We start from the raw sequence: 13234 nt of genomic DNA on the forward strand, positions 1-13234 counted from the left end.
TGGCGTCCCCGAAACCAGCAGCCTGGTTCCGCTCTTCTGACATCTGGAGCCCATTTTCAGTTCCATTGGAATAGAAGTCTTCTGCGAAAATTCTTGAACTTAGTGCAAGTAATAATACCTATATGAGGCAGGCCAGGGATAGAAAGCTGTATTAATCTACGCCTCAAACTGAATAGAAAATTTAATACACATCCATATCATACAAAAAACCAAAATACATGATTTAATTCAAAAGTATTGTTATTATTATCAAAATCCCCCTAAATACAAGATTCATCGTATATATGCTTAATTATCTATTTGTACAAGGCATAACATTGAGACCAGCCTGTGCACTGGTCATTCCTTGAAATACCGGTAACACACAATGTCCTCTTACAAAAACTTAACACAATTATCTCAGCGATATAAGGTGCATACATTACGTTATGTAACTCATCACGGCTATATTTCAATTGGGCGCGGACACGATTCTTCAGTTGGAGACTTCTCAGTTAACCACAAACAAAATGGGCTTCACTTCTATTTGAGCATGTTTTAACTCCATGGTAATGAATATCGACTAACCAAATAGATAGTTAGAGATCGACTTTTCAACACAGAAATAAAACAATATGTCAATTTGATAATGCACATCTGTGTAGGAACTATCACATGGCTAAAACGCCACATCCATATAAATAATCATATCAGAATAAACGAAAGTTCTTCTACCAAAACAACGCCCATCCAAAGCCTTATCACTTAACTAATCCGGCTTTCTTAGCTTCAGTTTCATAGATTAATAATCGCCACATTTTTACAACGAACACCTCTGCTTCTTCATCTAAAACCTACAATAGATAAGATATTCACGTTCAGAAGCACTCAAATAACAATCGAAATTACATGTAGCTACGTATGACCAGAAATCATATTTTCTTTGTCGAGATCATACGCAGAGAAAGTTTGAACAATTACAACACGTACCATAGCTACATCATCCAGTATGTTATGAGGGGTACTGTTGGCTATCACTTTTTGACATATAAATTCTACTAAAGTTGCTTCCTCTTCTCCAATATATTCGACTATCTTCTTATTCACCCATGGTTTTATTCGTTTATCCATTAACGACTGTAAAACATCATAAATATTGACCTTGAGATTTTTTACAGAAAAGACATGTTTAAATGTCCCTGTCACGTTCGCTGCAGGCTACGAATATACTCGAATACTTCCATTTCTGTCACCAGTGCCAACCTACGAGTATATTCGTATTGGCAATTGGGGGCAGCATTGTATTATCAAGCTGGCAGCAAACGTGTTAAGAAATATGTTTTCCTCTTTCTTCATAACTAGTTCTAGCACTAGATAAGTTTTCAGTCCTACAAATATCATGTTTAGATGTATGTACCTGATCTACCATAGTCCAATCCATTTTATATGCGAACAGCTCTTCTTTTCCAGTTGGAATCTGTTCTATAAGCGTTTTGATGAATTTGCGTTTTTCCTCGGCCGATGTTGGAGGTTTTGCGGGTAATTCAGGTTTAGACTGATCCATACTGTCTGGCAGGGTTAATTTACGACGTTTAGCTTCAGCTTCTTCCTCGTCGTCCTGATTAAATGCTTCGCTCACCGTCATCTTTTTCTTTCGTGGCGGCATCTCACTCGGGCTGTCTGTAGAAGATGAAATATCGAAAAAATGAATTCAATAAGTAACAAAATTCACAAAGACTAGTCTTTATGAATTGTTGATAGCAATCATTGACTACTTGATATACTATACTTTGTGCCATTTGACAATTACGATAATATCGAAACAAAAACTTCATTATTTACCAGTTGATGTACTCTCTGCATCTTTCATTGGGCCGACAAGATTTAAAGTTCCCTCAGGCAAGATTCGTGGTTGTTCCATCTGTTCTTCATCAGGCTGTTGTACTTCTTCTAATGGAATGACTTGTGGTGGTGGTTCATCGACAACGGGTTTCGGTGTTTCCGATACGAGCGGTTCATGTTCTAGTTTTAATCGTGGACGAAGGTGCTCATTGCGTTCGTCTTCAATCTGAAAGTCATCAAACAATTCATTTATGTCAGAGATATGATTAGCAAAGTGATATCGGCTGAAATCGCACTTGTCTGTAGGTAACTACACCTACCCTTGCAACTTCTCCTTCTGGATCAGGATGACCTTCTTCTAACAACTTTCGTCTGATTTCTTCGATTTCTTCTTTTTCACGTTGTCTGTCTCGGGTATCAGCTTCTATTTCCTTTTCTCGTTCCTTCAGTCTTCTAGACAGAGCACTTCCCCTGTAAGGATAGCTATCACGTTGAAGAGATTGAAATAGTCAATGAGCAATTCTTATTTGGGAGCAACAGGAGACAACCAGATAACCAAAATCAAATGGACCTGAACCGAGATACACATGGACTTTGTGTATCACACTCTTTGATACCTGGAGACTGAAATTCTTAAACACACTTGGTTTCCCAACACCTTGAATAATGATGGTTTAGTTAATACTTGAGAAAAATATGTTGACTAGATTAGAAACACTAGATGAGCATTCGATCTGATTAACACAGATGACCATTTCACTGACATAGCTCTAAGCGTGACCAAACTATGAGCACTACATTATGATTCAATCAGGCAGACAAAATGAATGAATACCGCATATCATATGGATTCAGTTAAATCATTATTCTCAACATTTTCTTTCGAATTACCTATAAAAATTACTTACGCAAAGTTACGTCCTCTGAAAGTATATCAATGGCACAAAGATTTGTAAATGTTGTTGCTATTGATTAGGAATCAACCCATGCAGGGTATGTATGTGAATGACATTAACAAGGCTGGTGCTCACATGTAGGATGATAAAAGCACTGAAAAGAGAACTTACTTATAGAACTTGGGATCATCTCGTTCGTCATCATAATCTTCTAGAAATTCCCTCAGACGTCGACCTTCTTTTGCCTAGTATTATACAAGTTAGAGGGAATGATTCATCTAAACGATGAGATATATTTGCTACGTATAGATAGGCTCTTCAAATACCTCTTCAAATTTCCTCTCATCCTCCTTCTCTTTTTCTTTTTCATATTCTCTTGTTTTCTTGCGCTCTCGTGCCTCCCAAACCTTAAGACGCTGAAATCCATAAATAAATTATGAGAGTACGTGCCCCCGAATGATATTGCATTTCATCTTTTGAGTTTATTGTTGATCAGTGATCTACCTCTTGGTAGGCCGTTTCTTTTTCCCGAAGTTTGCGTTCTAATTTTTTTCGTTCATACATCTCTTCTTCTTCTTCAGCTTCTTTCTCTCTGCGTTCCCTGGAAAAATGGAGAAAATACTTTGAACAGTTTGGCTAAAAATGAAAGTAACTGCATTGTTATCATTAACGAATGATATCCGTTTACAAACTTCCTTAAGAAACCATTACAACTAGGATAGAGGTAATTAACTATCAAGATGGGAAGATTTTGAGTATAACCACCTCGCGCTTGAAAGATTTATTCAATAAATTTATCTTTACTCATTGAATTTGTTAGGTTACAAGAGGCTTTGTATAAATATTAGCATCAAATAGCCATACAGCAATTAATCAAGGCTTCAGTATGAACTCATTATTTCTATCATACGACATGACCAGGTCTGATTAATACCGGTATGTAAAATAGAACCAATATAAACCACGCTCACTGCTTGACCCTTAAGATTTAGCATTACAGCCACACATTGCCACTATTGATCGATATCTTAGGTAATTACGTGGCGATTAATGCCTTTCATTCAATCATGATTGCTTTTTCATTTGTTAATAACAGGAATCATCAGAATCACGAAATAAAATTAGTACGGTCAACCACCGATTCTTTTTAATGAAGACAAAAATCTACTAGACACCCTGTTATGTTGCTGCTCTGCACCTTTAGGTTATAAAGATATGCCATGAACCGTACAGAATATAGAAAATAGTGTGACAGTTAACATATGTCCATATTGGCCGGAGGGATATAGCGCTCAAGAGAAAAGAAATATTAGATAAGATTGCTATTTTATTGGTAATTCTTACCGCTTTGCTAATGATTCCTGTGCACTAAAAATGTTTTCACAGAAAAGAAACCGATACAGAAAATAATAATAGATATGAGGGGGATGTTACCAGAAATGTACTTATTCAATTCAATTTCTATTGCATTGTTAGAATTGTAATAAACCGTATAAGAACAAGAAACACTTTGCAACAGTTGAAGGTGCTGAATTAAAATTGAGAAAAGACGAAATAAGGAAATGAGCCTTACCGAGTGGTCTTTGTAGCTGGCATCGTACTAAAAATAATATGATCAATTCAATAGTACAACCGCCAAATAAGACCATAGTTCAACATATGCATTTGATAGAGAAAATTTGGACAATAGTGGACAGCACAATCTATATTCTATAATGACATCTTACGAAAACCAACAAAATAGTAGAACATGGCTTTGAAAATACATTCAAAGGATGCTACGTTAAGTAAATTTGAGGTAACGCATGGTATGAGCACCTGTTATTACTACTACTGACATTGTAGCCATGATATGATCATCCTCCCCTAGTGGGATTCGAATCTGATGGTATTGACACACACCACGATACAAAACCGTGTCTGACTAGCCCGAGTGCAGAGCTAAGATGATGACATTATCAGCCAATCAGAAATCCTGTTTTATTTTATCCCGGGTTTTTCCAGTTAAAATTCATCTGTGAAATTTGCCTCATCGATCCTAAAAAAGGCAATCTGATCAGCGCAGCAAGTTCTTTTTCTGCAACAAACCTGCACACCAGATCTAATAAGGCAGGGTTTGGTGCTGTGGTTGAGTCTAGCGATGCCATCAGGTATGAATCCCTGCTCAGGGAGGATGGGATTTGATAGGAACAGAAAAACTAACTTGACCAGTGCAAAAAGAAATAATAAGAAAGGAAAGCTGCTTGAGAATTGAATTGCTCGCAATATCATTTTAATACTAACCGGTCTCTTGTTGATGAACGTTCTCTTGATCTAGAACGTGATCGCGTTCTTTCACGTTCACGACGTAATCGTTCTTTCTCACGTTCTCTTCGCTCGCGTTCGTATTCCCGTTCGCGCTCCTCGCGACGGCGCCTCTCTCGTTCGCGATCGCGGAAATCTCGGTTCTCGCGAAGATGCTGTTGCGGTTGCTGCGACTGCTGCTGCTGCGATTGTTGCTGGCTGTTATCGTCATTTTCGACCTGGAATGAGAGATAAGATTCCGATGGTTAAATCAAGAGGCCTGTAATCACTCGACTCTCAAGTGATGTAGACAATTGCTACATGACACGCGCACACAAAAATCGAGCAACCGTTAACCAATCCCGATATGGAATCGGTTTGCATTTATTGCTCGGCAGTAGGTGTTACATAAAAAGAAAAACATCCTCTCATTAACAGCAGTTAGACGAAGATCTAAGAACGGTTACAAAACGAGTAACCATACCACTCAGGATATATTTCCTTTCAAGACCCACTTTACATGGTTTTGGCTCAAATTTGACCCCAAGGTTAAAATCATCAAAGGATCATCAAATACCAACCAATGCCAAGTAAATGGGACCTGAGCGTGAGCCTCAAATGATGGTGCATGTAATAATATTATGGTTTTTAGATCTAGTCACCGCTTATTACATTGCATATAACTTACCCACCTCAGCTAAACGACTGTAAATATGAATACTTATAATATGTGTAGAAGAGTTGGTGATGAATACTTAGCTCCGCGTACAACTGAAAGAGACAAGCAATTTTATCTCCCCTAAATCCCTGATGTGAATCCCCTGTGCGTGGCCCTAACATATCTCCCCATCTACAAGAAAACTGATTTCAAAGATAGTACCGTCAAACTGATAATAGGCTAGCGAGAAATCAAAAAGTGGTATTTTCTCCAATATTTCGATAAGTATACTGAATATGAACTGAAATCGATACGAAATAAAAATTGGAATATTCTATGATGAACAATTGGTGGAATCAACTGTAACCATTATAAATTTCACTAAATTCACATGCACAGTTTTCAACCGTATTACATCAACAATGTTGTATTACTCACCAAGCTGTCCCATCTTACCTGATGGGCACACATCGCAGCCCAAATGGAATATTTGACCGAAATAACTAGTTTTTCAAAGAATTGTAAGGTAGAGGCACTAACCTGCGACTACAGTGTTTAACTGCATTTAACTTGGGTTAGAGTTGGCATCAGGTATTTAATTAGTTTAAATAATAATAACTACTACGAGAAGTATCTTATCTAATAACAACAACACTCAACCATGCCATGTATAAGAAACACTATTCAAGCGGTTTCAAATCGATTTAAATCTTCCTAATCAAGCAACTAATTCAGTGGCGCCTCAAGGAAAATAGCGATGTACAGGTACATTTTTGAAGATAGGTTCTTTTAGATTTCTGATGGCAACGAAATAGAATAATGAAGAGAAAAGAGGTAATCACAGTACCCGGGTGATGATAAAAGAGAAATGCTAAGCAAACTGAATTTTACTGCAACGTCTATAGAACAATATACAGACTTCATCATATGCCAAGACGTTTTAAGCATCTCGCGAACAAATACACACAAAGATATCACACAACGACTAAAAAATTAGTCTTACCTCTACATCGGGGTCCAACTGACAATGGGGAAAATAATGAGTGACTTATTTTGTAGAGATATGTGATCACTCACCTCAACGTTTCCAAATATAATTTATTTTCACACAACCAACACAACTTTATGGGGGCCTGGTGTAGGTAACTTGTCAATCCCCATGGGAATCTATAGTTTTAGCCAATATGAAATAATTTTTATTAATGGGGGCCCTAACATCTGCTAGAGAAGGACTATAGAACAAAAGAACGGGGCGTCATTTATTGAACATATTGAATGATTCAACTTGTTGAAAGGCATTCGATGATTAACTTATAGTATTCATCAAGATTCGAGCTTATATAAGAATATAACTCAATGTCATGCAGAATTTCTTGATTTGTTGAATATTTGTTTTGTCTTTAATACAAGCTGTCGACGGGTCGGACATAAACAATAAATGATATTCCTGTGAGGTTACAGGATCGAATCAGCACTAGCGTTCTCACCTTATGCGAATCACGGAAAAATTTAATTTCCCGGTTTATGAGATCCTTCTTGTCATCTTCCATGTCCATATCCTCAATGCCCTATAATGATAAAGTAAAACATTCAGAATGAGGGATACTTCTTCTGAGGTCACTTGATCCTGCATGTCACTCCAAGGTTTATAGCAGTCGGACTGAGGCGATTAAGTCAGCACTTTTCCCGAATCCAAAAAGACAAGTGGCGTTTACTATAGACTTTTGCTAATCAGAGAGGGCAGGTGGCTATGTCTTGATAATAGGCCCAGTTGAATTCCACATAACAAGACATAATAAGCAGTAATTAAAATTTGTCAGCAGAACTTTCCTGTGATAGCATCGAGTTCAAAAAGTGAACACTTTTCAACACTTTCAGGATTCTTCCTAAAATGTAAGCACTGATCAGGGCCTATCCTTAAATTTTTCCCGACGTTAACAAGTTTCTGACTTTGTTACGCTCACTACAACCCTATTACTATATGAATAAAAACTCACCGTATCTTTTTCCTCTTTTTGTTTTCTAGGACGACGGTTTTGTTCCTCCGCAACGGGATCTCTCGTCAAATCATCGTGATATTCGCGCATTATCGCGTCCAGTCCAGCCTTCGCTACACGATCTTCCCTCATCGTGAATTCATCCAAACTATCATCTTCCGTTTCACCTTCTTCGCCATTTCCATTCTCAGAGTCGGCCTTTTTTCCACTTTGTTTCGCTCTCTTTTTCTTCTTGTATTCATCGAGAAGAGCTTTCGTTTTTGCATCGACTTTTACCTATGATGTATTTTCAGCATTATTGCATGTTTTCATATTAAAAACAGTAAGATATAAAACTAAGAGTTCCAAAAACTTACAACTAGTTTTTTCTCGCATATTTGCCATTCATTCAGTAGCCTTATACATCTCCAGGTAGATTCCGGATCATCGTACTCACAAAATCCAAAAGCTACAAAATCAATCCGTCAAAGTTTTAATAAGGAACCAAAATCATTCAAATATAATTCAGCGTTGCAGTCAACATACAAAATACAAGTGATATCTGATTACCTTGTAATTTTCCTGAGGCACCTTGAACACGTTTCCAACTAAGAACATTGCCACACCGCTGCAAACATCAATCAAAATAAGATTCAACTCAAGCAAATGTTTCATTTAAATGAGTTTAAGGTTAACATCATATATACCTTCAACTCAATATATTACATTCTACAAAACAGTAATTACCTGAAGCATCTGTTTAACCATTGGATCTGGTGCGCGATCAGCAATGTTACCAACAAATACAGTCGTCACTGGCTTATTTTCTCCATCATGATCCTGAACAAAACAATTTAAGAGAATTCATCAAAAATGTCAACAGCAAGCAGAACTTCCATATCATGGAAGTTGAAACCTATGTTCAGAAAAAAATTAACATTGAATACTTTATGGAGACAAGCCATAAAGGTTCTCGGGCTCAAACTCAATTTCTCAGTTATGAGGTCGTGTCAAGAAACAGTTTTTAGTGCCTAATTCTGCCACTAGATGGCACATTAGGCCCACTCTGCACTGCACAATGAGTCCCCCATACTTTGTAGCCAAGTTTCATCAACATCGACACAAAAATAACAAAGCTAAGTAGCTGAAAGGCAGACACACATACAGACGGAATAAGAGTCTCATGAAGCCCAAGAAACAAAAATATTCCCATCAAGGAACTCACCTTTTTTCTTAACTGAGGTATTTCTTGTGGAATCAATTTTTTTGGTTGCTTTTGCATAGAAAGAGAATGACTCATCATCTGTAAAATGATACATTTCAACCTCAAAAATCACAGTGAAATTTTCATAGACCCTTAAACAAACTTAAACACATTTAGAATATGAAATAATAGAACTTTGACTTTAATATTGTTGAGATAATGCTTACATTTGGAGGCATAACTTGTGGCATGGACATCATTCCTACAAATGAAAAACATACACATATATATATATAAAACATACACATACATATTGGTGAGGTTAAATTGATGGTCATTCAATTCATTGCGACAAAAAAAATAAAAAATAATTATCAACCTGATGTTTCAGAATGCTCTTCTGCCTGATCCCTAAATATAATATATAACTTACCCATAGGAAAACCATATGTTACTGGAGGCGGCATGCCTGACATCATTGGGGGCCTTGGTGGATAAGACATCCTGGAAATGAGTAATAATGAACGGTTGAAACCCAGACTATACATCACTTGCTGTCCGTCTTTTCGACATTTCAGACCGAATTTTACGCATTTCCCAACGAGATATCAATATCAAGTGACTATCTTGCAATAAAGCGTCTACTCTTTTTTATGAATACCTACCTAGATATGTCTTCAGTTAGTTTGTATAAATGTTTCTAGCGTTTTTATTTCGATATTTTCCTCACGAGAAAAGAAAGCACGAATCACTACCCACAATTCCATCGACCAATTAGCCATTGACACCGATGATTGTCGGTAGATGGCGCCAGTTGCTTGCTGTTGGCAGCTGTCAAATCAAATTTTATTGGTGAAAATAGGAAAGGATGCATTTTTCTGAGAGCGAAGTCCTTCATGGGCGCAGGTCTCTGAAAGAAAAACTAGTTAACGTTGCATACCATAACACTGGACGACAAAACCTGACGTTAGGACGACGAATCGACACACTGAAAATCGGTCGATTTGGGCTTATATTTTTCTGGTGTATGATCACGAGCTTGACATTCTGTATACCTTGTATAGTGCTACCTAAACTTTATCCGCACCCGCCTGATTATTGGATAAGAGTATGCATTTTCTTTTTCGTGCTGATGGAAGGAATTACGAATTGGATTCTATTAAGACGTCATGAAAGCCAGTGGAAACCCTGCCAACCTAGAGCCAGTGAAGTGCCGCAATTAGGTTGGAACTATTGTATCATCTGCGAACAAAATGCTCCTCCAAGAAGCCATCATTGTAAAGTGTGTCAGATATGCATTTTAAAGCGCGATCACCATTGCTTTTTTGCAAATGTTTGCGTCGGATTCTTTAACAGACGATATTATATTGTTTGTGTATTTTACATTTTATTAACAAATGCATATGCAATCTATCTGATTTCTGCATACCTATACAGCTATATCAATATATTTTCAGGAGAATTTGTAGCTTTTATTCCCGTCATACAATTTGTCCTTGTTGCTATAGGGTCATTGCCTATTACTCAGATTTACCTGATCTGGCAAGTATACTTGTGTTTAAGCTCACTGTGTATGGCTGTTGTACTATTCAGTGTTGGTATGTTTATATCGCTCATTGGAAGCACTGAACGTGAAATGAGCAAGAGTATTTCTGACTATATTCAAGTCGGGACTTTGATTAGTAGAATTAGAACAGTTTTTGGTCCATACTGGATTGTGAATTTCATAATACCACTAACGACATCACCAGTCGGTGATGGAATCCATTGGAAGAGTAGGTAAAGATCAGGAATTAAGACATCATTTATAAATAAACAACTTTATTACAATCAATATGATGTAAATTTCGACTCTACTGTCCAAAATACAAGTTTTTATTCTTAAACATGTTTCTCTAGATGCATTTGCTGGATGATCAAAAATCATAAACTGCACGTGATGTTGAATGGTATTTTTTTCCACATTTCATAGAAATATCTTTTCACTGGTTTTTGTAAAATAAATCATCAATTACTGGTAGACCGATTGTGTTTATTTTTACTTTAAGGCTTCTGTAAGCAAAATCAGCTATAGGTTGAATTATACGCTGCTTATTTCTCATGGCAACAAAACTGAAATCAGTCGCTATGACTTCGATGGAGATATTTCCCCCATGTGTCAAGTCTCGTACAGTATCCGCATTAAAACAATGGTTCGCTTGCACAATTAATCTCTAATTTATAGTTATAATCACTTTTGTTTCGTCACAATAAGAACAGCTGATGGAACCAAACCTACAATGAAAATCAGGGAATGAACCATTTAGTCACCATGCTAGTATAAGTATTGCAAGTAAGTATTGCAACATTAGCCTAAACCAATACCTAATTCGCTCAATGGCTTCTCCATATCTTCGTCAGTAAATACTTTTCTTGGATAAGTAGTCATTAAAGCAAATTGAGCGCAAGGATCTCCGAGTTTCATTTGAATAAACAATCGTACACGAGCTAGTTCACTTTTCACATCAAATGTTTCCGTCACGCATTCACCGTCCATTAATCGGATCTACAATAATATAATTCTATCTTTTGAATATATCGAGGCTTAGTTATCTAGTACAGGGTCCCTTCAGATCATTCCTGGATATTAAGGACATTTCAAGAAGAAAGTGTCGCCATCACTTTCATATCACAATTACAGTAGACTCCTAGATTAGTACTGTTTATCTCAGTGAACCATTAATTTGGTGGTTATGTAAGCAAATTTGTATCCTTTACACTACCTAAACCAATTAGTAAGTGCCTAATTGGTTAAAATATCCAGGTTCCAACTGTATCGATATAGAGTTTTTATATAGGGAATCAAGGAGTTGTAGGGACTCCTCTGTAGTAACAATCACTACCGCAACCGGATTTTACCTGAATTCTAGATTTATCATAGGTTTTTTTTACAGCAGGAGAAGCAGTGGCTGGAGCGGGTACTGGCTGTGATGCTGGTGTAACTGTTGCAGTCTGTTGTCCTTGTTTTGGAAACTGAAAACAAATAAATCAGAAACAGATGTTTCATTTCGAATTTGACAAAATCATTGTCTCAAAGCCTTTCAAGAAAGTCATATCCCTTAAACATTTGATCTAATTGAATTTGTACATACTTTAGCAGCTCTGGCTTTCTTATCTTCCTCAATTTGTTCTCTGACTTTTTGCCGGGCCAATTTTTCCTCGTGTTTTTCTCTTCGTCTTTGTTCAGCAAGTTGTTTCATTTCATCGTCCTTCATCCTGAATTCAACCAAAAAAATATCTGACCATGAGAACTGAAATCTTAATGCAACATACTGAGAAATCTTACTATTCATACTTTTGTTTTGCGGCTGTCAGATCTCTGCCTTGAATTCTTCTCAATTTTTCTTTTTCACGAGCCTCTTCCTGCTCCTTTTTAGCTTTTTCTACCCTTTTTTCTTTTAATTTTTCTTGAATCCTAAAATGAAAACATTTTTCAGAGCACTTACGAGAATAGCTTGAATTTTGTTACGATGATTAATGAGGAGTTAATGAAAAATCAACCTGGCTAATTGTTCTTGTTTTTCCTCCTCTGTCAGTGGTTTGATTTCTTCCGTAGATTCAGAGAAATTCGAATGACCAGATCTTGCAGCGTGTAACTGTACTGCATCCTCATCTCTTAATAATTTACCACAGCTAGAAAATTATACTAACACGTTAATATCATTTGGCTTCCAGTGTCTACCTTCAACCTGCACTGACTGTTGTTAAATTAGGATCTTATTAGATTGCTTACTCATCACATTTTAAAGACATTGGCTGCTGTGCCGTCATGGCTGTATCAGAACTTGCAGGGGTTTCTTCCATTTCATCATCAACTGATGGCGGTGCAGGCTCAGGATCGGGATCATCTTGATGAGCAAATAACCTTTATAGTTAAAGAATAGATATTAAAATCATAACTTTTCGAAATAACTCTTCTGACTCAATCAAATTCATAAAGTTTTTTTCCTTGAATTTACCATTCCATCGCCACATCTACGCCTTTGTAGTGTGTCTCTTTCAAGGCCTTTTCCCTGCAATCCAATGAAAACATCATTAACCACTCGGTCAAAGAATTATCTTTTTTGGTTTCAGAGAACAAATATATGTCGCTTCACTTACACACGGCGGTCACCACGACCACGTCCACCGAGAATGAGATTGATTTTCATGGTCGATATAGATAGGAAGCAATTAAAACAAGTGCACTTACGCCTTAGGCTTTGAAAAGCCCATCTCTAATAGGGTTTCTATATCGGTCGGCATCTTGGTATTAGTGATTCTTCTTGGTTAGTGATTAGATTAGCTTGTCTGCGAATTGTCGAATTGTCACCAGTAATTTGTCGGCTTCTCACTAGGAGTCGCTATGTCATGAATG

The 13234-nt window shown here is 37.0% G+C and overlaps 3 protein-coding genes across 9 annotated transcripts; 1 reads left to right on the forward strand and 2 right to left on the reverse strand.

Annotated features, from left to right (window-relative positions):
* Nucleotides 1-245: 245 nt before the first annotated feature.
* On the reverse strand, nt 246-9626 carry LOC141902902 (RNA-binding protein 25-like). Of its 6 annotated transcripts, XM_074790839.1 has the most exons (21): nt 9504-9626; nt 9272-9342; nt 9066-9100; nt 8860-8937; nt 8382-8474; nt 8205-8262; nt 8012-8103; nt 7656-7931; nt 7146-7226; nt 5001-5239; nt 4291-4317; nt 4062-4085; nt 3222-3318; nt 3044-3133; nt 2889-2962; nt 2730-2744; nt 2142-2292; nt 1822-2047; nt 1397-1659; nt 970-1116; nt 246-833 (listed from the first exon to the last, which is right to left on the reverse strand). In XM_074790839.1, exons 2-21 carry the CDS (start codon nt 9339-9341, stop codon nt 741-743), a joined length of 2229 nt encoding a protein of 742 aa, XP_074646940.1. In that variant the 5' UTR covers nt 9342; nt 9504-9626; the 3' UTR covers nt 246-740. The 6 variants fall into 6 exon arrangements, with proteins under 6 accessions (XP_074646940.1, XP_074646957.1, XP_074646948.1 ...); XM_074790856.1 differs by lacking the exon at nt 4062-4085; XM_074790847.1 differs by lacking the exon at nt 2730-2744.
* A 37-nt stretch (nt 9627-9663) lies between these two features.
* Nucleotides 9664-10661, forward strand: LOC141904496 (putative palmitoyltransferase ZDHHC24). Its single transcript, XM_074793089.1, has one exon. It carries the CDS (start codon nt 9707-9709, stop codon nt 10619-10621), a length of 915 nt encoding a protein of 304 aa, XP_074649190.1. The 5' UTR covers nt 9664-9706; the 3' UTR covers nt 10622-10661.
* Nucleotides 10662-10707: 46 nt separating this feature from the next.
* On the reverse strand, nt 10708-13224 carry LOC141904480 (UBX domain-containing protein 1-like). 2 transcript variants are annotated; one of them, XM_074793079.1, is made up of 9 exons: nt 12979-13118; nt 12837-12890; nt 12611-12742; nt 12379-12510; nt 12173-12292; nt 11970-12093; nt 11737-11850; nt 11203-11383; nt 10708-11112 (listed from the first exon to the last, which is right to left on the reverse strand). In XM_074793079.1, exons 1-9 carry the CDS (start codon nt 13026-13028, stop codon nt 11069-11071), a joined length of 951 nt encoding a protein of 316 aa, XP_074649180.1. In that variant the 5' UTR covers nt 13029-13118; the 3' UTR covers nt 10708-11068. The 2 variants fall into 2 exon arrangements, with proteins under 2 accessions (XP_074649180.1, XP_074649173.1); XM_074793072.1 differs by having other exon boundaries at nt 10712-11112; nt 13070-13224.
* Between the last annotated feature and the right edge of the window lie 10 nt (nt 13225-13234).

This window comes from Tubulanus polymorphus, chromosome 1 (assembly GCF_964204645.1).
Source record: "Tubulanus polymorphus chromosome 1, tnTubPoly1.2, whole genome shotgun sequence".
Classification (NCBI taxonomy): domain Eukaryota; kingdom Metazoa; phylum Nemertea; class Palaeonemertea; order Tubulaniformes; family Tubulanidae; genus Tubulanus; species Tubulanus polymorphus.